The following is a 26,094-nucleotide window of genomic DNA, read 5'->3' as shown; positions in this document are numbered from 1 at the left end:
GTCATGGATGTCTATTTGAGAGAGTTTCAGATCTCCTGTGCTGCCTCTGAGCACTTGCACCCTGCGCCCCCTGGGTGCACTAACAATGCTAAAAACATCCCTGCGCTGCCACTTTCAGAGTGTCATGTGGCTATATATTCCTTATATGAAAAGAGCGCAGTCGCTTCACCACTTCTACATATCTCCTCTGCACTTTTAGGATATCCAGGTTCGTGAACTGGTCTGCTAGAACACGGTCCGCCAGTACTCAAAGTGTACTTTCTAAATGGATGAGTACTGTTTCTAAGGCCTTAAGTACTCCCACTTGTTTACCCAGGCAATGGCTTCTGACCACCACTTTGAAAGCCTCCCATTTTGTGTGTGCATGTGTATTGTGATTGGTATGGTGAGAGTGTTTCTAATAATGCCCTCCAGGGATTCTTGGAAAACATAAACTCGCAACAGGTCAGGGTGTATCCTCCATGTGTGGACCGGGGGCAGATTCCTCCCCTAATCCACCCTCATCATCAGCAAGTTGGGGTCCGAGAAGGTGTGGGCCAAGAATTCTTCCTGTGTAGCCATTCATGCCACCATTGAGTAGGCCAGCAGTTTAACCAATTGGACATGTAGATTGTGCTCCAAGAAATAGTATGAGTATTCCTGTATTTTCCCATTTCTGTTTCTCCATGAGTTTTGGAGGTCTCCATTATCCACTTATTCCTGGAAGTGGCATTTCACGCTGTATGCCATGGAATCTTGCAATGACAGGGTAGAGGGGTCGAGAAAGCCATCTGATACACAGTTAAAGTCCCCTCCCAGAATTTTGGTTTCTAAGACTGCATTGCTAAAAGTTGGGACTAGGGAATCCAGGAACTGTATTTAGTGCACATTGGGGGAATAGATACTACCAATTACTAGTGGTGTTCTGTCAAGCATCCCCATATCAACATGCACCTGCCCTCTTTGTCTATCTCTTGGGTTGTACTTTCATAGAAGACCACTGCCTGGATCCAGATTATTATTCCACTTGAGAATTTTGAGCCTAGAGACCTCACTCCTCACTAAGCGTGTTTCCTGGAGGAGGGCAAAGTCCACACACCCCCCCCCCCACGTTTCAAGTATGAGTGTACCTTGTGTCTTTTAGTGGCAGATTTCCTGCCCTAAACATTCCACGTGAGAATGGTGTACTTAGGTAGTAGAGTAGCCATTTGGGAAGAGGTAGAGTTTCCTAGAATCTGAAAGGAGGTCTTTCATGCGTGGTTCCCCGTTCTCTGCAGACCTGACCACTCATGGTCATGACACCTTAACATGTATCGGGATCCACCTCCTCTGTTGCCACAGCTTGTACATGTTCTGCCCTTTAACTAAATCAAACAAGCCCCAAATCCTACTCCCCAGGGCATCTCGACAATGGTTGAATGTCCACAACACAAGCAAACATGAACTGGGTATCAACACTGCTAAATTGGCAAACCTGCTGCGAGGAGTATTTTTGGGAGCTGGTGGGTCACCATATATTGATATTTGCAACAGTCTTCACACACTTACCATCTCAGCACCATCTGTGCAGCCCCTCTCTTCAACCTGCCTTCATCTGTGGATCATCAACTTAGCAGGGCATTTAGACATCCTCTGCCCCCAAGTTGACCCAGTATCCACCCCACGTATCATCACTAAATTATACATCACAGATCAGCTGTGCCTGAAGTCACCTTTGGGCCTTGTGAAGAGTTCTCTGAGGCCAATTCCCAGTCTGTACTCCCTCTGAACGAGTCAGACACATGATTTCTTGATTCCAGTCATTGCGAACCTTCAACTTGGCTCACTGCCAATCTGCTCTGATCTATCAATCATTTGGAGGAACAACCCCTCGCGGATCTGCCTCTGCAGTACAACATGCAGCTTTGTAGAATTGGTGCATGCTGCCTTACAACTCTGTCCTTTCCATTCCTTTGGCTTTCCACCCAATGCCACACATTGGCAGAATTGTCAAAGAAGAGTGAGTAGTCATTGACAATAATTTTCATCTGCACTGGGAATCAGCGCATATACAGGAGGCCCAAGTCTATAAGTGCACTCTCAACCTTCAGAAATGACTCTCCTGCATTGCACCGCTAAAGTATAATAAGTAAAAATAGCCACCGGGCTGTAGTCAACCAGCAGGGGGCCTGATTCGTGAGTTTGTCTCACAAGGGTGTCTCTGTCTCTGTAGTTGAGGAGTCTGGCCACCAACTGGTGTGGCAAAGACACCAGAGGCAGGGGCCTCGCCAGTGCCCTATGTGCCCTTTCCAGGACAAACATATGTGAGTGCCCCTAAGGGCCACAATATCAGAAACCCACCTCTCGAGGTAGCCCACCATTTCATTGACTTTGATTCCTTCAGGAATCCCCACCACCAGTACAATATTACCTCAATTGCAGCCTTCTGCAGCCTCCATTCTCTTATCTAGCAGTTCCATTTTGTCCAAAAGGGCCGCCATCTCTGTTTTCAAGTCATCTTCTAATGAGGATGCGTGGGTTAAAGAGGACTCATTAGCCTTCACTTTCTATGACAATTTGCGATGATCATCCCAAAGGATATTGAGGTCAATCAATGAAATTAATTTGTACTTGTAAAGCGCACTGCTGCCCCAGCAACGGGGCGTTCTGGCGCTGTACTCATACCGCTGCGGAACCCTTCCTGGCTTTTCCCTGTCAAATGTCCACTCCTGGGCACACCCAAGCTGAAGCCAGGCATCCCAGCGCTGTTGGGGCCATTGTGGAGATTAAGCAAGCTATTGCCCAGAGTTGCAGAGTGGGACCCATGATTAGAATAGGCACCGAGGTGAGAATTATCAGGTCCGGGGAAATTGAGCCCAAGACCCGCCGAGGCAGGACTGGAACCCTGGTCCCAGGCCAGACCTCTGTATCAGGGTCTGCCGCTCTAACCATGGAGCCACACTTCTCCAATCACTGCATGATCTATTTATCTTCAAGGACTTCCCTTGTAGGGGTTATTGCTTCCAGGATACTGTCCAGTTTTTCCGGGACTGTCTCCGGTCCATATGATGCCTTGCAGTTTTACTATGTCTCCCCCTCTGTTCGGACCCATCTGGGGGCACCCCTGTGGTCCTTAGTATATATGGTGCAGGCCATATAAAAACGCTGTTGCACCGGGGACAGGAAATGATCCCCTGCTATGCTTGTGTGTTCTCTAATTCCAGCAGGTTCACTTCATTTCTCCATCAAGGTGCTGGGATAGCATTGAGGTTACCCTAAATTGGTAGATTCAGCCCTCCACCCAGTGATCCAGTCTTCCTCTCCCAAGAGAGGGCTCCTATCCTGCTATTAGGTTCTAAAGGTGGTCGTTCACCAAGGAATCTCAGGTCTTCCAAGGGGCTACGGCTGCTAATTCCTTTGGGTCGTCCCCCTCAATCTGAAACAGATGCATGGTCATTGCTGTCACTCCCAAGGTGGAATCCCAGAGGCCAGTTTATTGCAGCCATCTGGCCCTACCTCACTCCGGCGGGCTCATCAGTCCGCTCACAGCTGGGCACCGATGATGCTCAAGGGGTCACTTCCCCCTCTGCTGCAGTCCGCAGCATGTGGCTCCGGCTTCACCCCAATGTCTCCTCCCCTCAGTCTTGGAGCTCCTGCCCAGCCACGGCCGCCAGTGGTGGTTCAGGCCTCTCAAGCCTCTGGGTGCCACAACACCTTCGGCAGTCTCCTCCGTCATCGCCACCTGGTGCCACATATGATCCCGGTCTCGCAGGTGCCTCCTCTGCTCAGACAAGGGTACAATCGCCATCTTGATTGGTCACAGTGGGGCCTGATCGCCATCTCGCTGCGCTCTCCTCTCTCCTTCCCTTCCAAGCCAGAGAGGCAGCAAGCCAGGCCCCTTTAATTAGGGGCTTGCATGGATGAGTTCAGGGGTGTCAGAGTGGCACCAATGATGACAGAATTCCAGGAGATGCTGTGAAGGCAGCAGAAGCTCCCTAGAGAGCGGACATATTTTTCTGCTGCAAAGCCACCTCAGGTCGAGTGCACCTTGTACTTGAGTTTGCACCAAAGACCTACACGGTGGAAAGCTCATCCACAGTGCAACATATACAATGCCTTTACAACAGGTCATCATAATAAACTCTCCTCTATTCTTATCCTCCCTAATTGAGCAACAACATTCAACATGACTGACCACTCAACAATGTCATCTACTCTCGCCTCCTTAGGTGTCATCATCCCAAATCACTACAGTGGTTACCCATATCCCTGCAATCACTCCTTCTTTGTCTCCAGATGCTTCTCAGACTTTTGACTCACTCACCTAGCACTGGTCACCTCTCTAGCCGTAGTAATTTGGGACATCTTTTTTCTATTTATACCACCTTGTTTGGTGACATTACCTCCGCTTAAGCTTTTCATATGATCTATTTGATAACAGCATTAAAATCACCTTCCCTTCCTTTTTTTACCTCCACTCCCAATCTAAAATCTCATACTGCCTAATACCTTTAGACACTGATGGCCTTCCTCTCCTCAGTCTTAGCTTCTCTAAGACTGAAATATTCTACATTTCATCATTCTTTACCCAGGCTCATTTGGATTCCTCCATCTCTTTCCTGATACAGTAAGACCATCTCCACTTACCCAGAATATCAGCGTAAAATTTTACTCCATAATGAGGCAGGCATTTGTTATCATGTCTATCCTCAAGCTCTGTTCCAGTGGAAAATGTGTTCTTGTCTTCCAGTTAACACTTCTAAATCCCTACTCAACACCTGTATTACTAAGCTTAAGCTTGACACCAGCCTCCTGGTCAATCCGCTTGCAGCGTTCTTAACAAAACTACCAACTTTACAGCTCATCCTCTACCAACCTCCTACGACATATAGACATTTTTTCTAAGGCTACTGAATTGGTTAGCAATTAGCCACTCCTACAGCACTCTATAACTCCTAATTATTTTCTTTCAGTTATTATACGGCACCGTACCCATCCGTATCTTCCAGAACCTCTCCTACTAACAGAGGCACAGCATTCCACAAATTTAATGAGCTTTCTATCCCCAAACCACCTTGTGTCCCACCCAAGTTCAGACCTCTTGAACTATTGTCACCCTACTACTGGAATATCTTACTGAGTCAGTTTTGGGCTGACCCTTCCCTTCCTATATTCTTTTTTCGCATTGAAGGTCCACCTCTTCACTTTCAAGGACCAACACATCTGACCTGCTCCGGAATTGTTAGCCCTTGAGGTAGGTAGGTGGGTAGGTGTGTGTGTGTGTGTGTGTGTGTGTGTACACACATACACTCTCACTAGAAAAAACAATAGTTAAAGTAACATAATTAGGTTTAATGGTCAGTAACAACATAATGTTTTCAACTCTGAAACCACATACATTTACCAGTTATAGTTATCTCAAGTAACTATAACTTGTGTCCTAAGGTAACTAAACTCGCGCCCCCCCTGCCTTGCCCAATTTTCTCATCAATAATTTCATTGCAATGTTACAGTGATATTATCAATGATGTCATGAGTGATGTAATATGTGGGGTAATTAGCAGTGCATGGCGAGGGCGTGAGTTATAGTTAACTTAGGACACAAGTTATAGTTACTTGAGATAACTATACCTGGTGAATTTCTGTGGTTTTTAGAATTTAAAACGTTTCTTTGTTTCTTTGTTACTGAATGTTTCGCCTAACTATACCGTTACTTTAACCTTTGTTTTTTTCCATGAATTTCCAGGTTTCTTTTTTACGTAAAGTAATATTTCATTACCATATGTAAATCCAACCCCCGCGCATGGCCTTCGGCTGTTCACAGTGGTGGGTTGCTGAATGGCCTGGCCTGCAGCCAACCCCTCGCTGTGGAAACCTTTGGCAATGCGGTGTAGGGCTCCAATCCCTGGGGCCAAAACATATAAGGTGTGCAACCCCCCTCCTCAAACCTTAACAGGCCCCGGGGACCCCATCCCCCAGGGATAAAGTGAATAAAAAAGGGGAAGGGGACCACACAACCACCTTACTTGAGCCTTATTAGGCCTCGGGGGACTCCATCCCCTTGGGGCTAGATACAAATAAACAGGAGATCAAGGTTTGCAGCCCTCCTCCCCAAGCCTTTTTGGGCCTCCGAGTACCCCATCACTTGGGGCCAAATATAATAAAAAAAGGAGAGGCCCCATGTGACCCCCTCCCTGAGACATATTAGGCCCGGGAACCCATCCCCAGGGTTGAGTAATTAAGAAACGGATGGGGGCCTGAGCCTATTTAGGCCCCTAGGTGCACATCCCTTGAGGCCGAAATGTAAATAAAAAGGCCTTCTAGCCTTTTAGCCCCCTTCCATACACAATAAATGTATTGCAAATGTTGCAGTGAGATTATCAATGATATCACAGAAGAAGTCATATGTGATTTAATATGTTGGGGTAATTAGCAGTGCATGGCTAGGACGCAAATTATATTTACTTGAGATAACTATAACTGGTGAAGTTTGGTAGTTTTTGGAGTTTAAAAGACTACGTTGTTATTGAACATTTCACCTAACTATAACTGTACTTTAACCTTTGTTTTTTCAGTAAATTTCTAGAGTTTTTTTAACGTAAAGAAAATTTTTATTACCATGTTTAAATTCACCCTCCACCGTGCATGGCCTTTGGCCGTGTATGGGGGTGCGTTGACAGCACAGCCTGAAGCCAACCCCTATTATGCAACCAACTCCACGGTGCATGGTGGGGGTTGGCCAACCTTCCCAAAGGCAGCCTCCCCCATGAGCAGGACCTTCGGCCATGTGCAGCGGGGTTTGCCAGAGGGCCATGCGGTCCCACTCTCTTAAGCCTTATTAGGACCCAGTGACCCCATCTCCTGGGACTCAGTAATTAATAAAGGGAGGGCTCATGCTGCCCCACTCCCTGAGTGTAGTTAGTCCCGGTGACCCCATCCCCGGGGCAGAAATTTAAATAAAAGGGAGGGGAGCCATGCAAACCCGACTCCCCAAGCCTTATTGTGCCCTGGGACTGATCATATTCCCTGGGGTGGAGTAATTAATGGAGGGAGGGAGGAATGTGCCCCCCAAGCCTAATTAGGCACTAGGACTCCAGCTCGGGGACTGAAATATAAATAAAAGGGGAGGGGTCATGCAACCCCCTCTGTGATCCTTTTTAGGCCCCCGGGGCTGTATCATTTTGAAAAGGAGAGAGAGGCCACGTGAACTCCCTCCCCATTCCCAATTTTGGCCCCGGGAATCTCATTCCCCAGGGCCTGCCTTTATAATAGGTCGATGCACACCGAAGGCACCCACCAAGCACAATGATGTTGACCGCAGGGGGAGCCCCAGGTACCCCGCAGCCCCAGCTGGCTCTTCACATGGTGCGGGAGCCGGCATTGGGAGGAGCTGCTGCATTTGAGATGCTCCCTCCAGGCAAGAGCAACATGTTTTTATAGGAGCATTTTCAAAGCTGGCGTCGGCTGGAAGCAGACTTAGTGTTTGCTCCCATATGACAGGAGATTTGAAATTGCTCCCGTCAGATGGGAGCAAACACAATTCTCTGCCCGCACTGGTAATGGCAAGGAAACTACTGTGGCCCGCGATGGGCTCCCCGGGACACAGTAAGTGAGGCGGCCCAAGGGGCTCGGACCCTGGGGCCATTAAAGACTCAGGGAGAGGGACTGCATGCCCCCCACTTCTGTTTTAATTACGGTCCTGGGGGATGGGTCCCCAGGTTCTCTTTAAGGCACAGGGAGGTGTGTCACTTGGCCCCTTCCCCTTTTTTAAGCATTTTGGCCCCAGGGGATAGGGTCCCCAGGGCATAGGGTCCCCAGGGCCTTATCAGGCTTGGGAAGGGAGGCCACGTACCCTCTCCCCTTTATTAAAATGGCAGCCCCGGGGCATGGGGTCCTCTGGGACTTGTTGGGCTCAGAGAGGGGGACCACATTCCCACTCTCCCTCCAAAAACCATGCGTCGCCCCGCAGGGGTTCTGGCGCACCCCAGGGGAGGGTGGGTGTTTAATAAAATAAGTGACAGACCTCACTCTTTATTTTGCCATGGTTCCCTCAAGAATTCACAGCAAAACTAAAAAAAAAGTACCTTTTTGGCCCCAGGCCTAAGGGGACTGAGTCGCAAGTCCTAAGATTGCTGCCACTACTTCCTGGTTGAGATGGTGGCAGTTAGTCAGATCAAGGTAGGGGAACTGTTGGATGTGCGTATCCTCCGTGGCATGAATGATACAATTTTTCTCAGCCTTTATTTCTTCAAAACTACTGAACGGATTTACACCGAAACACAAAAAGCACTCTTTCTAGACCAAGGTCTAGCTTTCTGCCAGATTTGATGTAAATCCATACAGTGGTCCGGGCTGTAGTTGTTTCTAAACTTCCTAGGAAAAAATGAATGGGGAAAATGTGTTTCTCCCTTTTTCTCAGCCCCGGCTTGACGGATCACCTCGAGACCTTCCACGTGCAAACAAGTAAAAAATAAACACCTTATTTCAAAGTTTTGTGGATATTGGTCAAATGGTGCCAAAGTTATTAGCAACACAAAAAGGCATTTCCTATGGAAACATTATCCTAACTATGGGTAATATATTCTCACTGGACAAACCACAAATTGTAGTTATTATGAAAAAAACAAAGGTTAAAGTGGTTTTATGTTTAGATTAGGTGCTAAGGCCTTAATTTGTTTTTAAAACAACCCCAGAAATTTCTTGAACCCCCTACAGTTAAATTCATGTTATCAGCAGTTAAAATAATGTTATAGTTGGGTGTTGGGTTTGTACACATGCTAATGTTTAAAAACAAAAATAACTAATGAAATATTTCACTGTTATAATTTAGTGAACTAACTAAAAATTGCACCCCATACGCATAGTTTATGATCTCATGTATTACATACATATTAGTTATATAATGTATATGTAGATGTGCAGAGTGTAATATACTATTTAGTACCATTATTGAGAGTGGGGAGGGGCCATGACTTATGAAAGGCATAGCCTTGAGTGAGCAAGATGCCCTTCCTCTCCCCTCCCTCAACAAAGGTAAGAAAGAGTATATTATAATCTGTGCATCTGCATATATAGTTTATGCCAAGCTATTGTTCGATGTATACTTCTTTTAACAAGAGAGTTATTCAATACAAGGGTGCAAGTGGGTAAGTATGCGCGGCATGGCAAACCCCATTGAAGAGACATTGTGATGTTGTTTCATTGTATAAAGTATTTGTTACATGCCATCTAGGTAGTAAAATGTATTTGTCTCCTGTCCGTTTTGTTGTACTGCGGTAATACATTCGAATTTGACCTTTACACTAATGTAACACATGTGTGACTGTGTGTTTATTAGTATAGTTATTCTAAATAATTTGTTATTGGAATACACTTTGACTGCCATATATGAAGATTGTAAATATTAAATGTAAGGTGCTCTAATTGCCTTGTACAATACGCCTGTCTATGTTCCCACAGTAATGTCTTGATGCTACTCACTTAATCGATACTATAAATACAAATATGTACAGATATGGTGGCCTCATTCCTGTTTCTAGAAGTGCCCTATATTTCCTGATATAGGTAACTTAAAAACAACCCTTGCTTGAGTTTCACGGTTTTAGAGGTAAAGGCAACCCATGTGTATTATGTGTGTGTTTTTTTACTGTGTGCCTATTACTGATGTTGATAAAATTTTCTCCTGAAAGCGGTTTACAGGTGACAAGAGCACAACTTCTCTCCTTTTTAAATCAATGACACCTACTCCTGTTTCTGTCTGCAGGTAGTGGAGGACATGCTAGAGGGCGAGGAGGAAGAGGATGACAGAGATGACAAGGTAATTATCTTTCCTAGCACTTGGGTGCCAAGGGATGGGAGAATTTAGACTTGACACTGTTTTTACAGACAGTTAAAAAAAGGAGTTGAAGTGTTTTAGCCCAGAAAATTGGACAGAGCTGTTTATCATCCTAACAATGCCGTTGAATGTTGCACGAAGGGATAGAGGGCAATAAATCCTTTTCTTTTTTGTCCAGAGCTGGGTCAAATATTTCTTGCCAGGAACAAAAATAATTCGGCCTGTCTGGGATTTGATGGCTGTGGTGAAGATAACTGCAGTGACAACAATTTTTTGAAGGACAAAAATTTGTCCTGTCTTAGGTTTAACAAATAGCTGTGTACTTGAGAAGGAAAAATGGTGCAAAAATAACAAGCTGCGTTCTAACGGAAGACGAGCCTTTGTTTATATTTATTTAGTGTGCATCCTAAAATGGAAAACGGGTACTTCCTCTGTGATCATTGGCATTCTGTTTGGTGATGTGCTTTTGTAGAAAGTCTTAGTATGATTCTCCAGAGAGTTAAACAAGTCAATACCACTATTGTTTACAGAATTATCAAGTTGTCTGGGTAATGTGTTGTATTTTATTTGTTCATATTTTATACCATGCCAACAAGCATCTAGGAGGTCCCTTCAGGGCACCTTACCCCTAGGCAAGAAAAGAAATGATAAATGCATTCAAGAGGCAACTTAAAAAAGCGTGTTCGGCAAACGAACAAAATGAATAAATATCATACGACCTCGAGAAGTACAGTTGGTGATTTAGATGTGTTTTTTAAGAAGTTTTTAGAAACTGTTGCAAATAAAAAGTTAGTTTTTGCAAGCCAAGGAATCAATTGGGCTATTTCTGCTAATGATACATCACGGCAAGCAACAAGCGCAATGCGGGGTCAGGGATCGTGACAATGGGGAAGCAGCCAAGGAAAGAAATGGAGCCCAACAGTAAGAAGAAATGGGCTCTATGGATCAGGAAAAATAGTATTTGAAAAAAATATGCGATGGGTTTGGAGAGAGTAAGGCAAGGAAGAGGCCGGGCTTGCTCATGAAGGACAGATTTATTTTCATGACAGTGGTAACGTGTCTTGGCCCTTAATAGCTGTGCTATAGTTGCAGGTGCACACACACTGTCAGGAAGCATGTATAATAAATATTGCAGCACCTCCCTGCTGATAAGGAAACATCAAAGCAGGGCTCCATCAAATGTCGGGTTATATAGCTGTTACGTCACTACTCCAGTGGCCAGGACACACCTCCTCCTTAGGTTGGAGTTTAAAATTGTGTGGGCATCTAGTCTCAGTGAAGCCTGCCATTGTAGTACATAAAAAACAGCCCTCACCATAACTGCTTCATAGTAGTTTCGATCAGAGAGTGTGGCTGGTAGCAAGTGGTGCCACCACCAAGTTGTACGATCAAGCTCCAACAAAGGACCATATAAGGGAAAAAAATATATATGGACATATCTTCTTTTAGACAGTGCTGAAATAGAGTGGACACCAGATGACATCTAATTTCAGCAGCTGTTCTTGAGCCTATAGCATATTCTTGGCCAACCCAGAGAATCACCACCCTTGGAGATCAGTGGAGTTTGCTGACATCAGGACACGTGCAACGGCCGCTGCACACTCAAAATGCTTTACAGTGAGGGGCGGCTAAGGGCCGGGTTCCAGCAGGATTGGCTATGTATCCATTACTTTGTGGACAATTGAGTTTCATGTGCCCAAATAGTTCTGTTATGTTACTGGGCACTTATAAAGCGTGCGGCTACTCAATGGAATCGTAGCTTGCAGGGCCGGACTGGACATAGCAGGCACTGGGCGTTTCCCCGTTAGGCAGCTAGGGTGGGGGCAAGTTTTGGGCCCCTGTGGGGGCGTTTTTGTTACAGGGGTCGGCTATAACGGCCCCCAGTAGCAAAATCGGCCGAGACCGGCCCTTGCAAAGTACTCGGCTGCACTCCCCCTCACCGCAGGGAGGGGCAGCTGAGCAGTATGCCAGGGCCAGTTTCTGTTCCCAGTCCGGCCCTGGTAGCTTGTAGCAGTTGGATAAGAATGGGCACTGCTGGAGCCTCAAACCCTAGCACACCACCCAGTGGCCCACCCACACACTCAAAGCAAGCCTCTGCAATGTAAATTCTCAGGTTGCTAGGATGCTAATCTAGGTTCTAGGATGTTTTGACTTTCTCAGGCTAGGGCCGTGATATACCGTATTTTATGGCGTATAAGACGACTGGGCGTATAAGACGACCCCCTACTTTCCCTTTTTAAAATATAGGGTTTGGGCTATATTCGCTTGCTTATAAAATGACCCCGGCGTATAAGACGACCCCCAACATTTGAAAAGATTTTCAAGGGTTAAAAAGTTGTCTTATACGCCAGAAAATATGGTATGTAGGTGAACTGATGCTCTGTAGAAATATCTAGTATTCTAGTTATTCCCTCTTTGTAAATAAACTAAAATGCATCTGTGTTTCATGTTTAAGTCTTTTAATTGAAATCACAACTATATGTTACTATACACCACCATTTTCACAACACCCTCTTACATTAAGGAAGTCAATTCTAACATCATGAGTAATCGTTATCATATGAATTTATTTGAACAACGTGGAAAATTCCGTTAGTGTAAATGATGTTTAAATATGCATCTGAACAGGTAACATTTTTCTCCTCTAGGAAAATATTGGGTGTTACCAAACCTTTCCAATTTTGGAAAAGCTGCTTTGGTACAAAGTATTTCAGAGCCCCACTCAAAAATAGGTTTTGTATTTTGTACATTCCCTATCCTCTAGCTACAAAGCCATGTTTTTGGCCATTCGTGCCAAATGTGGGCACTTTTGTCAACTATTGTGCTGGAGCAGTATGGCACCTGCCTGAAGTAGACTCAATGTAGCACCATCCTATCTCTCACAGGAGTAATTTAATGTAGTCTTCCAAAGCGGGAAATTGCCTGCAAAATGATTCCAAATACCAACAAAGTTACGTTTGCAGGTGTTTATTTCATTCTGCATGGCCAGCTGTACTGATATGCTACCAACCTCACCATTAACTCTAAACCTGCAAATGGGGAAATTCCACCACACTAGCAGACTTTCCGCTTTCATAAGTGCACCTTATTAACGTAAAATTCCACCATTTCTTGTGTGTCAATTATGTTGTAGTATTTATATTTTTGTATTTTAAATTTTTGACCACCCTCGCGTTCAAGTGTGCAGAAGATTTCCCATTGCTTAGTGGGAACTGACAAGGTACGTTTGGGTATTCTGGCATCTTCAGTATTCTAAGCAATTTAACAGAGGACCAAGAGTGGGGATGGGATGAACATAAAAAGAGGAGTTTGTAACTCAAGAGTCACTGTATATGTATATATGCATGCATACTCAAAGCACTTTTTTACCATGTGTGGCGAGGAGGGAGCAGGCTGGCCATGCTGCTTGAAACTGCAATCCGTAGAAGTGAAATAATAGGACCATGACTTTCTAAGAGCTCAACACAGCAATATTGGTACATAGCAAACATGTAACTATGGTTAGTACCTAATAAGCACACTGCAATCATATAGCAGTTTCTGACTAGAACTGGATTTTGCAGGAGTTTTACTTCAAGACAAAATTGAAGCCCGCCAACGAGTGACAGATTTGTCAACAGGGTCAGGTTGGAAGATGAGGAGGTCTGGGTTTGTCACTTTCTGATCTCATTTCTAGTAAATATCAAGACATCAACGCTGAGACAGGTACCAAAATGGCTCCAAACAAAATACTTTAACAAATACTGTGCACCTTACTAAATGAGTTACAGGTTCTAGAGTGCCTCAAGATGCCTTCTTCTTGGGTCTGCAAGGACTTAAACAACTTGCAGTGGCTGGAAAAGCCATGATGGTTTAACCGGATACAGATTAACTTGCACCCAAGCCAAGATACCTCTGCTACCGACATCGTCAAAATGGGTACATTTTCCAGGTGCAAACTTGATGCTGCCACATTGCATTTTGAGGCCTTTCCTTTGGCGGATATGTTCAGGCACACAATTGGGTACTGTTTTTATGAGGAGAAGTGTAGGAACATTGGTTGCTAGAAATGTTGTGGCTCCCCAGTAATTGCTAAACTTTCCCTTACCGAAATGTGAGGAAAGGCATGATATTTGACAGCGTATTACATTTGCCTGGCATTCTGGGTAAAAAACGAAGGGGGATCAATGTAGGGGAATTCAAGTCACACCACCCAAGACATCCCTGGATAGCTGGTTTTCAGAAATGTAAAGGTTTGGTAGGTTCCCCTCTTGGCAGACAGGATCTTCTCCTCCAGTAACCTCCAAGTGGGCTTGAGCAGAAGGCATCATCCATATATAAAATACTTACGAAAATGTTTAAGGTTCATCTCTCAGCCCTATGGCTTCTGGGTCTAATAATACCCCAAAAATCTACAAACATACTTAGTGTTACAGGATGCTTCAAGCTAATATAAAACGAAATCCATCTTTGATTGAATGGTTACTACATTAAGGATTACATATTGTTAGACCTGTCTGCTTCTGGGAAGACTCTAACCACCATGATTTATTTTTGTCCCCCTTAGCCTCCCAGAGTTTCTATTTTTATTTTTTACATATGTCCATCAGGAGTTTTTTAATGCTGTCAGGAGGCTAGGTGCTCCTTGGCGATGACGCCATTTTTCCCTCATAACCTGTGAGGCCTAGTCAGCCCCCTTGAAAATCTAGGGATCTCCAGAGACCTAAGATGGTGTCCACCAACTGCCATAACGGACACCACTGGAGGACAGGTCCATAGGTTAACATTAGGGAACTTTCTAGAATACACTAGAGGATTCTGCAGGTCTCAGGCCACCCTATATAAGGCCAGTGACCAGCAGCCATTTTGTGCTGACCAGAGTAGAGGAGTGAGGCAGTGGTGAGAGGAGGTGGACACACTGAGAGCAGCTAGTTTGTCACTGAGGCTGACAGTTACTTCAGAGGATTGTTCCCCCTTCAGCCTTTGACCGATCCCTCTCTCAAAGACATCAACTATTGATAAGGAAATCGAGCTACGTGAGAAGGAAGACTCTTCTTAATCAGCATTCCTGTAAAAACTGACAGGACCTTCCTTCTGAAATCTAATCCCATATCCCCTGCTCAGCGCTGCACCTACCAGGGTGTTGAGTCAGTGGTAGATCCCTGGAAGCGCCTTGGTGAGGTTGGAGGTCTGTGGCACCCTGACGACCTGTGGAGCGAGGGCGCCGTGTGTGGACATCCTTCCTGTGAAGCCCAAGTGAGAGGTGACTGGAGGGAAGCAGCGACGCTGCCCTGATCGGCATCGGGACCCCGGGGGCACCGGCCGCGTCAAAACGAAGAGAGCGGCGCTTCCGCGCATGACCGGCAGCCAGACGCTTTTCGTGAGGCAGGAGGGGCCTATGATCGGGCAGGCCCAGGAGAGCAGCGTCACCAGTAGACCAGCGTCCTCCCTTCGAGTGAGTGCGGAGGCGGGAGAAGAGCGAGCGCTTCCGCGCATGCCCAGCGGAGTAGTGCGCCTGAGGAGAGCCGATCGCGTCTAGGAGGAAGCTGTCAGCGTCGGAGCTCCCCGTGTTCATCCCCCCTCCTGAGGAGGCAGAAGCGCCGCATCGGTCACCTCGGTGAAGCGCCTCGGTCTGAGGTAGGCTTCCCTGACACGCCTCGACAACTACGGGAAGGCTTCCCCGGCACCGCGTGACCCGGGCAACACCAGCTGCATTGACCGGAACTTAAAAGTAAGCCGGGTAGAGAGGGTGCGGGAGGCGGAAGCATCGGGTGACTGAAGGCATCAAAGCGGGAAGTCTTAAAGACAGGCAATTGACTTTTAAGCCGCCAGAATTACACGTAAAGAAACCGAGTGACAGAACTGCCCAGTCCACGTAAAAACCTAGCTCCTAATGAGATAAGAGGGGGAGAGTGGTGTGCCGGGAGAATTACCAGGCTCGCTAGGAAGAGCCCTTATAGCCTGTTATTAATTAAGGGAGTAGAATCTTCACCATTAAGGTGCAACCTATGAATTGATCAAGGGGGAACATTGTTGATTCTGCTTTGTCTCCTTTTAGCCACATGGCTGGGGGTTTATGTTGAGAAGATCCATCCCTGTGGTAGAGGTCTGTTGAGTGAGAAGAAGGCTAAGATCTGAGGGGTAATGTACACGCCTAAGAGTGGCTAAATAACATATTGAAACTGTAGAGTGCAAATCCCTAGCTGTAACCTCCTAGTGGAGTAGTGGGTTGTACTATAGACAGCCTCTTATCACAAATGTAATGTACCTGCAAATGTATCCTTAAAAACAGATTACTCTGCCAGACTGTATTTTGCCTTTCTGTAGAAATTATTAGTGAAGTGTCTTGTGTCCTAAGTAACTACAGAACCTAAATGTACCTTTGATTCCCAAATTCTGAGCAGGAAAAATATTGAAGAGTGATTTAAATTTCATGTAAATGTGTAATTTGATTGTCTTTTACCCCTGACTAAAAAGCATAACAAGAAGAGCATATTATTTTTATAAAAGGTAACGGTATTTTTCCAAACAGAGGTGTTGTGTCTTTATTTTAGTGGTTCATCACTGTGTTACTGTGGGTAAGAATTGTAAGTACTTAGCCAACGCTTGGAGTTAGCTGTAGACCACTACTGTGCCAAGCTACCATATGTAGGCTTGGGTAATCTAGGTCCAACATGATTGGTGTTTCAGCGGTGGGATAGCGGATCTGTACTTACACTTACTTATTAGTAACGCAGTGCCAACCACGAGACCCCACCTGGAGTTTTCTCCCTGCGGCCCTCCTAATTTACATTTTTGGTTTTTCTAAATTGACTTCTGGCGGTGGGTGGAGGTTGACCTCAGGTCACTCTGTGGATTTCTCCTGTATAGCATTTTATACTTCAAATACGAATGGAGATAAATGTGGAAGAGCTAGACAATTATACTGTGAACCAATTGAAAGAATGGTGTCAGCAGCAGGGGGTGTTCTTCAAGAAAGGCGCCAGAAAAGTTGAGCTGCTGACCAGTATTCGGGCATGGGTAGAGGCTCATTCCGGGGAGGAGGTAGATCCTGAAGAGAGTGACAAGGACACTGTCCTGGAGACCACAACACTGTACCAGGCGGGAGGGGAGAACCTTGTAACAGGTCCTAGAACACCCTCTAGAGTGGGCAGTAGTGTGTCAAAGAGAGGCCTGACTGACGCCGAGTTAGAAGACAGGAGGGAGGAGAGGAGGATGAGAATAGAGCTAGCCAGGATGGACATGGTGAGGGAGGAAAAGAGGTTGGAGCATGAGCGGACCATCAAGGAGATGGATTTGCAAGCCCTAAACTTACGTACCCCCAAACCAGAGAATGGTGGCAGCGATAACCAAACCAACACCCGAGAACCTAGACCGTACCTACCAAAAGACATTATGGCTTGTTATGTACCCAGTGACGACATTGCTAAATGGCTAGCCTCGCTGAGGGCCCATGGGATTCTGGAAGTCCACTGGGGAGGTGGGTTATACAAATACATGCCCCCCACTGGCAGGGATACTTTGTTGGCCCTTGACACGAGTGAACAGACCTATTATCCGGCTATGAAATCAGCGCTGCTCAAGAAGTTTGGGTTGACCCCTGAGAAATATAGACAAAAGTTTCGGGGCAGCTACAAGCTGGGCACGCAAAACTGGGTAGATTTCTTGGACTACTCCAGGAAGGCCCTGGAGGGTTGGGTAAGAGGCAGCGATGTAGGGGACTATGAGGGACTATATGACCTCATACTCAAGGAACACCTACTCGAGAAGTGTCTTCCCGAGCTAAGACAGCATCTGGTGGACAGCAAGCTGACCAGCCCCAGGAAGCTTGCTGAGGAGGCGGACATCTGGGTTAGTACCCGGGTGTCGACTAAGGGGACTGGAGGGAATTCCCAGAAGCCAGGACAGGGCGCCCCCCAGAAGAAAGAGGGAGGGGAAACTAAGAGGGAGTTCTCAAAAGGGCCACAAAACACTTCGCAAGGAAGGGGCAGAGGATTCATCCCCAAGAGTAACCCCCCTCGCAACCCTAACCCTGGCCAAAGCCAGCAGCCAAGGGTTGTTCATTGTTTTGAGTGTGGTGGTGTGGGACACTATAAAGGAGATGTAAGATGCCCAAAAAGACCACCCCCTCCCACTGGAGGAAAAGCCCCGGGAATCACTAGTGTAGTGCTCGGGGAGGAGATGCCTTTGGTTAATGGAGGGGAGCGGGCGGGTGTCACCTTAGTGTCCCTGGGAGATAAGGAGATGGTTCCCAAGACCCAGCTGCCCTCCAATACTATTAAGTATGAGCAGTGGGTCACCATCAATGGCCGTAGAGGGGAGGCTCTGAGAGACACAGGAGCCAGCATGACTATGGTAAGGAGTCAGCTGGTGTCTCCAGAGCAGGTCATCCCAGATGTACTCCATCCCGCCGTAATGGCTGACGGCAGATTGGGCCACTACCCTGTGGCTGAGGGTACCTTTGAGTGGGGAGGGGTTGCAGGTCCACTTCGAGTTGCCGTAAGCCCTGCCGTGCCTGTTGACTGCCTGTTAGGGAATGATATGGAGCACAATGCTTGGAGGAGGGTGGAGTACCAGACTCACTCTGAGATGCTGGGACCCCCTGACTGGACTTGTGTCAGCACAAGGTCAGCAACTGCCCGAAGGGAAAAGTTGCTTACGCTGGAGCCTGGAACAATGGCCCAGCCGGCTGCCAGAGAGGAGAAGGACAAGAGGCCGGAGGACCCTGCCTCGACATCTCCGCCTCGTGAGACAGCTGGACCACCTGCGGAGGTGGATCTGGAGTCCACAGGGGAGAATGTTGCTTCCTTGGAGAACCTACCCATCCCTACAGAATGGCATGTGGAGGGAGGTCCTTCCAGGGAAGAGTTCTGTGCAGCTCAGAAAGAGTGTCCTACTCTCGAGGGGCTGCGGCAACAGGCCAACGCCCAGGCAGCAGGAAACATTGAAGGGAGCTACCGGATTTACTGGGAGGATGGACTCCTCTACAGTGAGCCCAAGGCACCTGGCCACGGTTCAGCCAGAGCCTTGGTGGTCCCTCAATGCTTTAGAGCCTTTCTACTGGAATTGGCTCATGAGATACCATTGGCAGGACATCTAGGACAGGACAAGACCTTTGCCCGGCTTGTCCACCACTTCTATTGGCCTCGAATGAAAGTGGCGTCTGACACATACTGTCGGACGTGTGTGTCCTGCCAAGCTAGTGGGAAAACAGGAGTGAAGCTTAAAGCTCCCCTGGAACCACTACCTGTCGTTAGCACCCCCTTTGAGAGGGTGGGCATCGACATTGTTGGGCCATTGGATCCACCAACTTCAGCTGGCCACCGGTTCATACTGGTCTTGGTGGATCATGCCACACGGTACCCAGAGGCCATACCTCTGAGGACCATCACTGCACCTGTGGTGGCAAGGGCCCTGATGGGGATCTTTACCCGAGTGGGTTTCCCCAAGGAGGTTGTGTCCGACAGGGGGACTAACTTCCTTTCAGCGTACATGCGGGCTATGTGGAAGGAGTGTGGAGTTACCTATCGGTTCACCACTCCTTATCACCCACAAACCAATGGTCTTGTGGAAAGGTTTAACAAAACCTTGAAAGGTATGATCAGGAGTCTACCTGGGAGCCTGCGGAGGAAATGGGACATCCTCCTACCCTGTCTCTTGTTTTCTTACAGGGAAGTGCCACAAAAGGGAGTGGGCTTCAGCCCCTTCGAACTTTTGTACGGGCACCCTGTACGGGGACCTCTCAGCCTGGTGAAGGACGGATGGGAACGGACTCCCAGAAAACTTCCCCAGGACGTGGTGAGCTACATGCTGGCCTTCCGGAGCCAAATGGCTAAGTTGTGGAAGCAAGCTTCAGACAACTTGGAGGCCAGCCAAGCAGTGATGAAAGAGTGGTATGACCACAACGCTCACCCAGTGGAACTGGAGCCTGGACAGAAGGTGTGGGTGATGGAACCTGGAGAGCTAAATGCCCTCCAGGACCGTTGGACAGGCCCCTTTGAGGTGTTGGAAAAGAAGGGGAAGTCCACCTACTTGGTGGATCTTAAGGCCCCGAGGCAGCCCCACAGGGTGCTGCATGCCAATCGCCTCAAGCCACATCATGAGAGGCCCGCGGTTGTCTTGATGATGGTAACCGATGGAGCAGAGGAAGAAGAAAGCGAACCTCTCCCTGATCTTCTCTCGTCCCAAGAAAAGGATGGGTCGGTGGAGGGAGTTATTCTCTCGCCATCCCTAACTCCTGAACAGCAGGGTGATTGCCGCCAGATCCTGGAGCAATTTTCTTCTCTGTTCTCCCTTGTCCCGGGTAGGACCCACCTGTGTACCCATGACGTGGACACAGGAGACAGCCCACCTGTGAAGTCTAAAATCTACCGGCTGTCGGACAAGGTGAAGGCCAGCATCAAGGGTGAAGTCGCCAAGATGCTGGAACTGGGAGTGATTGAACCTTCTGGAAGCCCTTGGTCTAGCCCGGTGGTTTTGGTACCAAAGGCTGCCCCACCAGGCACCACACCGGAATTGAGGTTCTGTGTGGACTACCGAGGCTTGAACTCAGTGACCAAAACTGATGCCCATCCTATCCCACGGGCGGATGAGCTGATTGACCAGCTGGGAGCTGCTCAATACTTAAGTACCTTTGACCTAACTTCAGGGTACTGGCAGATTTCCCTTACGGAGGAGGCGAAGGAAAGGTCAGCCTTCTCTACACCTGAGGGACACTACCAATTTCGCGTGATGCCCTTTGGGCTCAAGAATGCCCCTGCCACTTTTCAGCGGCTGGTGAACAGGGTCCTTTCTGGAATGGAAGCTTTTTCTGCTGCATACCTGGACGACATTGCTGTCTTCAGTAGCAGCTGGGAGGACCATTTGCAGCATCTGCAAGCTGTTCTGCATGCCCTGCACCAGGCTGGATTGACAATCAAGGCCAGCAAGTGTCAGATCGGCCAGGGGTCGGTGGTGTACCTAGGTCACTTGGTGGGGAGAGGAACGGTGCAGCCCCTCCAGGCAAAGATTGAGGCTATCATCGCCTGGGAGCCCCCCAAGACTCAAACAGAGGTCCGAGCCTTCCTGGGCCTCACTGGATATTACCGTCGCTTCGTGAAGGGGTATGGCACTATCGTGGCCCCTCTCACTGAGCTTACTTCCAAGAAGCAACCCCGACGGGTAGTCTGGACGGAGGCTTGCCAGCGAGCCTTCCTGACCTTGAAACAAGCATTGTGTTCCGCTCCCATTCTCAAGGCCCCTGATTTTGCTAGAGAATTCATTGTCCAAACAGATGCGTCAGAACATGGCATTGGGGCAGTGTTATCGCAGCTTAATGATGAGGGCTTGGATCAACCCGTGGTCTTCCTGTCCAGGAGACTACTCCCCAGGGAAAGGAGGTGGAGTACGATTGAGAGAGAAGCCTTTGCGGTGGTCTGGGCTCTGAAGAAGCTGCGACCATACCTGTTTGGTTCGCACTTCCTAGTTCAGACTGACCATCGCCCCCTTCGTTGGCTGATGCAAATGAAGGGGGAAAATCCCAAGTTGCTAAGGTGGTCCATCTCCCTACAGGGAATGGACTTTAGGGTGGAACACCGACCTGGGGCAGACCATGCCAATGCAGACGGTCTATCCAGGTATTTCCGCCTTAGTGATGAGGACTCCCAAGGGGTTGGGTAGTTCTCCCCACTTTCAGCTGGGGGGGACGCGTGTTAGACCTGTCTGCTTCTGGGAAGACTCTAACCACCATGATTTATTTTTGTCCCCCTTAGCCTCCCAGAGTTTCTATTTTTATTTTTTACATATGTCCATCAGGAGTTTTTTAATGCTGTCAGGAGGCTAGGTGCTCCTTGGCGATGACGCCATTTTTCCCTCATAACCTGTGAGGCCTAGTCAGCCCCCTTGAAAATCTAGGGATCTCCAGAGACCTAAGATGGTGTCCACCAACTGCCATAACGGACACCACTGGAGGACAGGTCCATAGGTTAACATTAGGGAACTTTCTAGAATACACTAGAGGATTCTGCAGGTCTCAGGCCACCCTATATAAGGCCAGTGACCAGCAGCCATTTTGTGCTGACCAGAGTAGAGGAGTGAGGCAGTGGTGAGAGGAGGTGGACACACTGAGAGCAGCTAGTTTGTCACTGAGGCTGACAGTTACTTCAGAGGATTGTTCCCCCTTCAGCCTTTGACCGATCCCTCTCTCAAAGACATCAACTATTGATAAGGAAATCGAGCTACGTGAGAAGGAAGACTCTTCTTAATCAGCATTCCTGTAAAAACTGACAGGACCTTCCTTCTGAAATCTAATCCCATATCCCCTGCTCAGCGCTGCACCTACCAGGGTGTTGAGTCAGTGGTAGATCCCTGGAAGCGCCTTGGTGAGGTTGGAGGTCTGTGGCACCCTGACGACCTGTGGAGCGAGGGCGCCGTGTGTGGACATCCTTCCTGTGAAGCCCAAGTGAGAGGTGACTGGAGGGAAGCAGCGACGCTGCCCTGATCGGCATCGGGACCCCGGGGGCACCGGCCGCGTCAAAACGAAGAGAGCGGCGCTTCCGCGCATGACCGGCAGCCAGACGCTTTTCGTGAGGCAGGAGGGGCCTATGATCGGGCAGGCCCAGGAGAGCAGCGTCACCAGTAGACCAGCGTCCTCCCTTCGAGTGAGTGCGGAGGCGGGAGAAGAGCGAGCGCTTCCGCGCATGCCCAGCGGAGTAGTGCGCCTGAGGAGAGCCGATCGCGTCTAGGAGGAAGCTGTCAGCGTCGGAGCTCCCCGTGTTCATCCCCCCTCCTGAGGAGGCAGAAGCGCCGCATCGGTCACCTCGGTGAAGCGCCTCGGTCTGAGGTAGGCTTCCCTGACACGCCTCGACAACTGCGGGAAGGCTTCCCCGGCACCGCGTGACCCGGGCAACACCAGCTGCATTGACCGGAACTTAAAAGTAAGCCGGGTAGAGAGGGTGCGGGAGGCGGAAGCATCGGGTGACTGAAGGCATCAAAGCGGGAAGTCTTAAAGACAGGCAATTGACTTTTAAGCCGCCAGAATTACACGTAAAGAAACCGAGTGACAGAACTGCCCAGTCCACGTAAAAACCTAGCTCCTAATGAGATAAGAGGGGGAGAGTGGTGTGCCGGGAGAATTACCAGGCTCGCTAGGAAGAGCCCTTATAGCCTGTTATTAATTAAGGGAGTAGAATCTTCACCATTAAGGTGCAACCTATGAATTGATCAAGGGGGAACATTGTTGATTCTGCTTTGTCTCCTTTTAGCCACATGGCTGGGGGTTTATGTTGAGAAGATCCATCCCTGTGGTAGAGGTCTGTTGAGTGAGAAGAAGGCTAAGATCTGAGGGGTAATGTACACGCCTAAGAGTGGCTAAATAACATATTGAAACTGTAGAGTGCAAATCCCTAGCTGTAACCTCCTAGTGGAGTAGTGGGTTGTACTATAGACAGCCTCTTATCACAAATGTAATGTACCTGCAAATGTATCCTTAAAAACAGATTACTCTGCCAGACTGTATTTTGCCTTTCTGTAGAAATTATTAGTGAAGTGTCTTGTGTCCTAAGTAACTACAGAACCTAAATGTACCTTTGATTCCCAAATTCTGAGCAGGAAAAATATTGAAGAGTGATTTAAATTTCATGTAAATGTGTAATTTGATTGTCTTTTACCCCTGACTAAAAAGCATAACAAGAAGAGCATATTATTTTTATAAAAGGTAACGGTATTTTTCCAAACAGAGGTGTTGTGTCTTTATTTTAGTGGTTCATCACTGTGTTACTGTGGGTAAGAATTGTAAGTACTTAGCCAACGCTTGGAGTTAGCTGTAGACCACTACTGTGCCAAGCTACCATATGTAGGCTTGGGTAATCTAGGTCCAACACATATGAAATCACTAACACTGCATTAAATAGCAGCATATAAACATGATGCAGGCAGATTTCAAGTTTGTTTTCACAATGAGTAATTCCTACAGAGATGTACGAATAACCACTATTCCAAAGCTCAGTATCTAGGGCACATTTAAAGCATGCGTAGGTTTTCTTCTTACCCATTTTTCGCCAATTACAATTTACTTTATGAATTGATGCATGATTGGTATACAATTAAATATCATTATAAGCTGTAGCTCAGTTGTTGGCTCTGGGTCAGCCGGTAGTAGGAGCACCTGCCGGGCGGTGACGAGGGGAGGGGCAGGGTGGGGGGTAGTAATGTATGGATTACGGACCTTAACAGGTAAGTAAACATATAAATAAATAAAACGAATTTTGTTGCTCGCACTGCATTGCATTTGGCAGTGTCAGACTGATTTGCATATAAGCATGTCTGAACTGGGGTGGCAGAGTGGGCTAAAGAACGGTGATGGATTATCCCAGATCTTTTGACTGGGTGTGAGTGTTTGATTGATTCAGATGCTCCATCCATCACCACCCCCTTTTGTACCGCTTTTGGCCGCCATAAGTGTGGCAGGGTATGCTCATACGTGAGTCCCTTGCTCACTTTGCCACTGGATTCAAGCAAGTCGGGCTGAAGACGGCTGGAATGCCAGAAACCGGTCCTCTGAAGTTTGTTTCCAGTCCAGGGAAGACATGGCTTGGCAGTTCGGGCTGGACTGTTCCCATGAGGCACAGGGTCAGACTGATTTGCATATAGCCGTGTCTGAACTGGGGTGGCAGAGTGGGCTAAAGAACGGCGATGGATTAAACCCAGATCTTTTGACTGGGTGTGAGTGTCTTGATTGATTCAGATGCTCCGTCCATCACCACCCCTTTTTGTACCGCCCTACATTTACCAAAGCATGTACATTATATTTTACACCTGCAGGGACAGGGTTTCTGCTACTCAACAGCAACATCAACTGTAGGGCCATTGAGCAGAGGTCTGTAGGAGGCTACCATTGCATGCTCACTGGGTGACGCTAACTCGCTATTTACTACTGCCTGCTGTCATTTCAGCAGATTCAGTACATGCTTGAAATATATGTGCATGGTCAAAAAGAGTCAATCTTACACCGAAACAAAGGACAGGTGTAAACTGGTATATGTAAAGATAGACTACAGCATGTGGGTACTGGTAGGAAAGCAGCCAGACACCGAGACATCACAGACATTTAGGCCTTTTAAGCAGTTCTACAAAACTGCACACCACAGTGACCTGCCACAGCGCGCGCGCGGCGGGAGTGGAAGGAATCTCATTATTTAAGAGACGAAAACTGTACCTTAAGTTATAGCCTTGACCTTTTCTTCTCCTAAAGATGCATGGTTATATACAGTGCAAGAACTTACACGCCAGCAGCAAGCATTAGAAGTGTCAAAAATTGTCCGTGATTTGTAATCCCCTTAATAGACATTTTTTTTTTGGTTAGGTAGCCTAGACATGAGCAAGAACCTCTTTAGCAAAATTCAACATTTCCGGTCGCGAGGGGCGGTGATGGACTAGAACATTCTGTTTGAAACAATTTCTGCTTCCAGGACGGAGGCGCGCGCGCTGTTGTTAATGGTAAATGATACAAGCCCTGCTCACTCCTGGACGTAGATGGTGATTTATTGTGAAGGTCAGACATGCTGCTGTAAAGAGCGTGTGTTTTCACTCGCTGTGCCTGAATCGTCTCCTTCGCCTGCCTTCGTTTATTACCAGTGTTTCCCGCGCGATGCTTCTCGGTGGTTAGAGCCACCGGAAGGGCACCGTCCTCAGCGGGCCGCGCTCTTTTACAGCTGTCCGCCTGCAGCAAAATACCACCTCGCGCCCGCTGATCATAGCATTCGATCTAATTCCGGTGAACCACACTTGATTCTGGGTTTGGAAGCTGTGAGCAGCAGGGCGGCCATGCCCTTGTGCAAACTTCCTTCGAGTCACACTGAAAACGAAGGCGGGCGAAGGGCCTTTTATACCTAACATGACATGCACACTATCCCCTGAGCGATGGGTCAACCTTCAAGGCTGTTTGTAATTTATTGCAATTGCATCTAGTGCCTACTAACCCTGGCGAGACGTTAAAGCACTTTATGCTGAGCGAACTGCTCCAGAGCACAGGCCAGTGGGTAATACAGTGGTTATTTGGATCACTCATGTGCTCTCAAGGAAACCATTCCATGCATTTGCTCTAGTTTCTTTGTGGTAGATTACATTAAAGGGGTTTGCATGAGATCATTAGCGGGGGCTATGTGAGTTCATCCAAATGATTATGGCAAACATGCATGAGACACAGGGAGTAGAGGTGTACAGAGGACTGAAAACAAGAAGAGGTTTAGAGGGAAGTCAAGGCTTACTTTTCATGTCATCTGGGGTTGCGAAACTGTAGAAAGAAATGACATTATTTATATTATATAAGCTACTTTTCACAGGCA

The 26,094-nt window shown here is 47.6% G+C and overlaps 1 protein-coding gene across 1 annotated transcript in view; it reads left to right on the top strand.

Moving 5' to 3' along the window:
* MCTP1 (multiple C2 and transmembrane domain containing 1) overlaps positions 1-26,094 on the top strand; it is a 1,759,297-nt gene that overhangs the window by 1,519,898 nt on the left and 213,305 nt on the right. The window contains exon 17 of the mRNA XM_086960921.1: positions 9,722-9,775. Within this exon, the coding sequence (XP_086817047.1) occupies positions 9,722-9,775 (54 nt within the window). The remainder of the gene's footprint in view (positions 1-9,721; positions 9,776-26,094) is intronic.

This window comes from Lissotriton vulgaris, chromosome 3_1, assembly GCF_964263255.1.
Source record: "Lissotriton vulgaris chromosome 3_1, aLisVul1.2, whole genome shotgun sequence".
NCBI classification, from domain to species: Eukaryota; Metazoa; Chordata; class Amphibia; order Caudata; family Salamandridae; genus Lissotriton; species Lissotriton vulgaris.
This window is presented reverse-complemented; position numbering and strand designations above follow the sequence as displayed.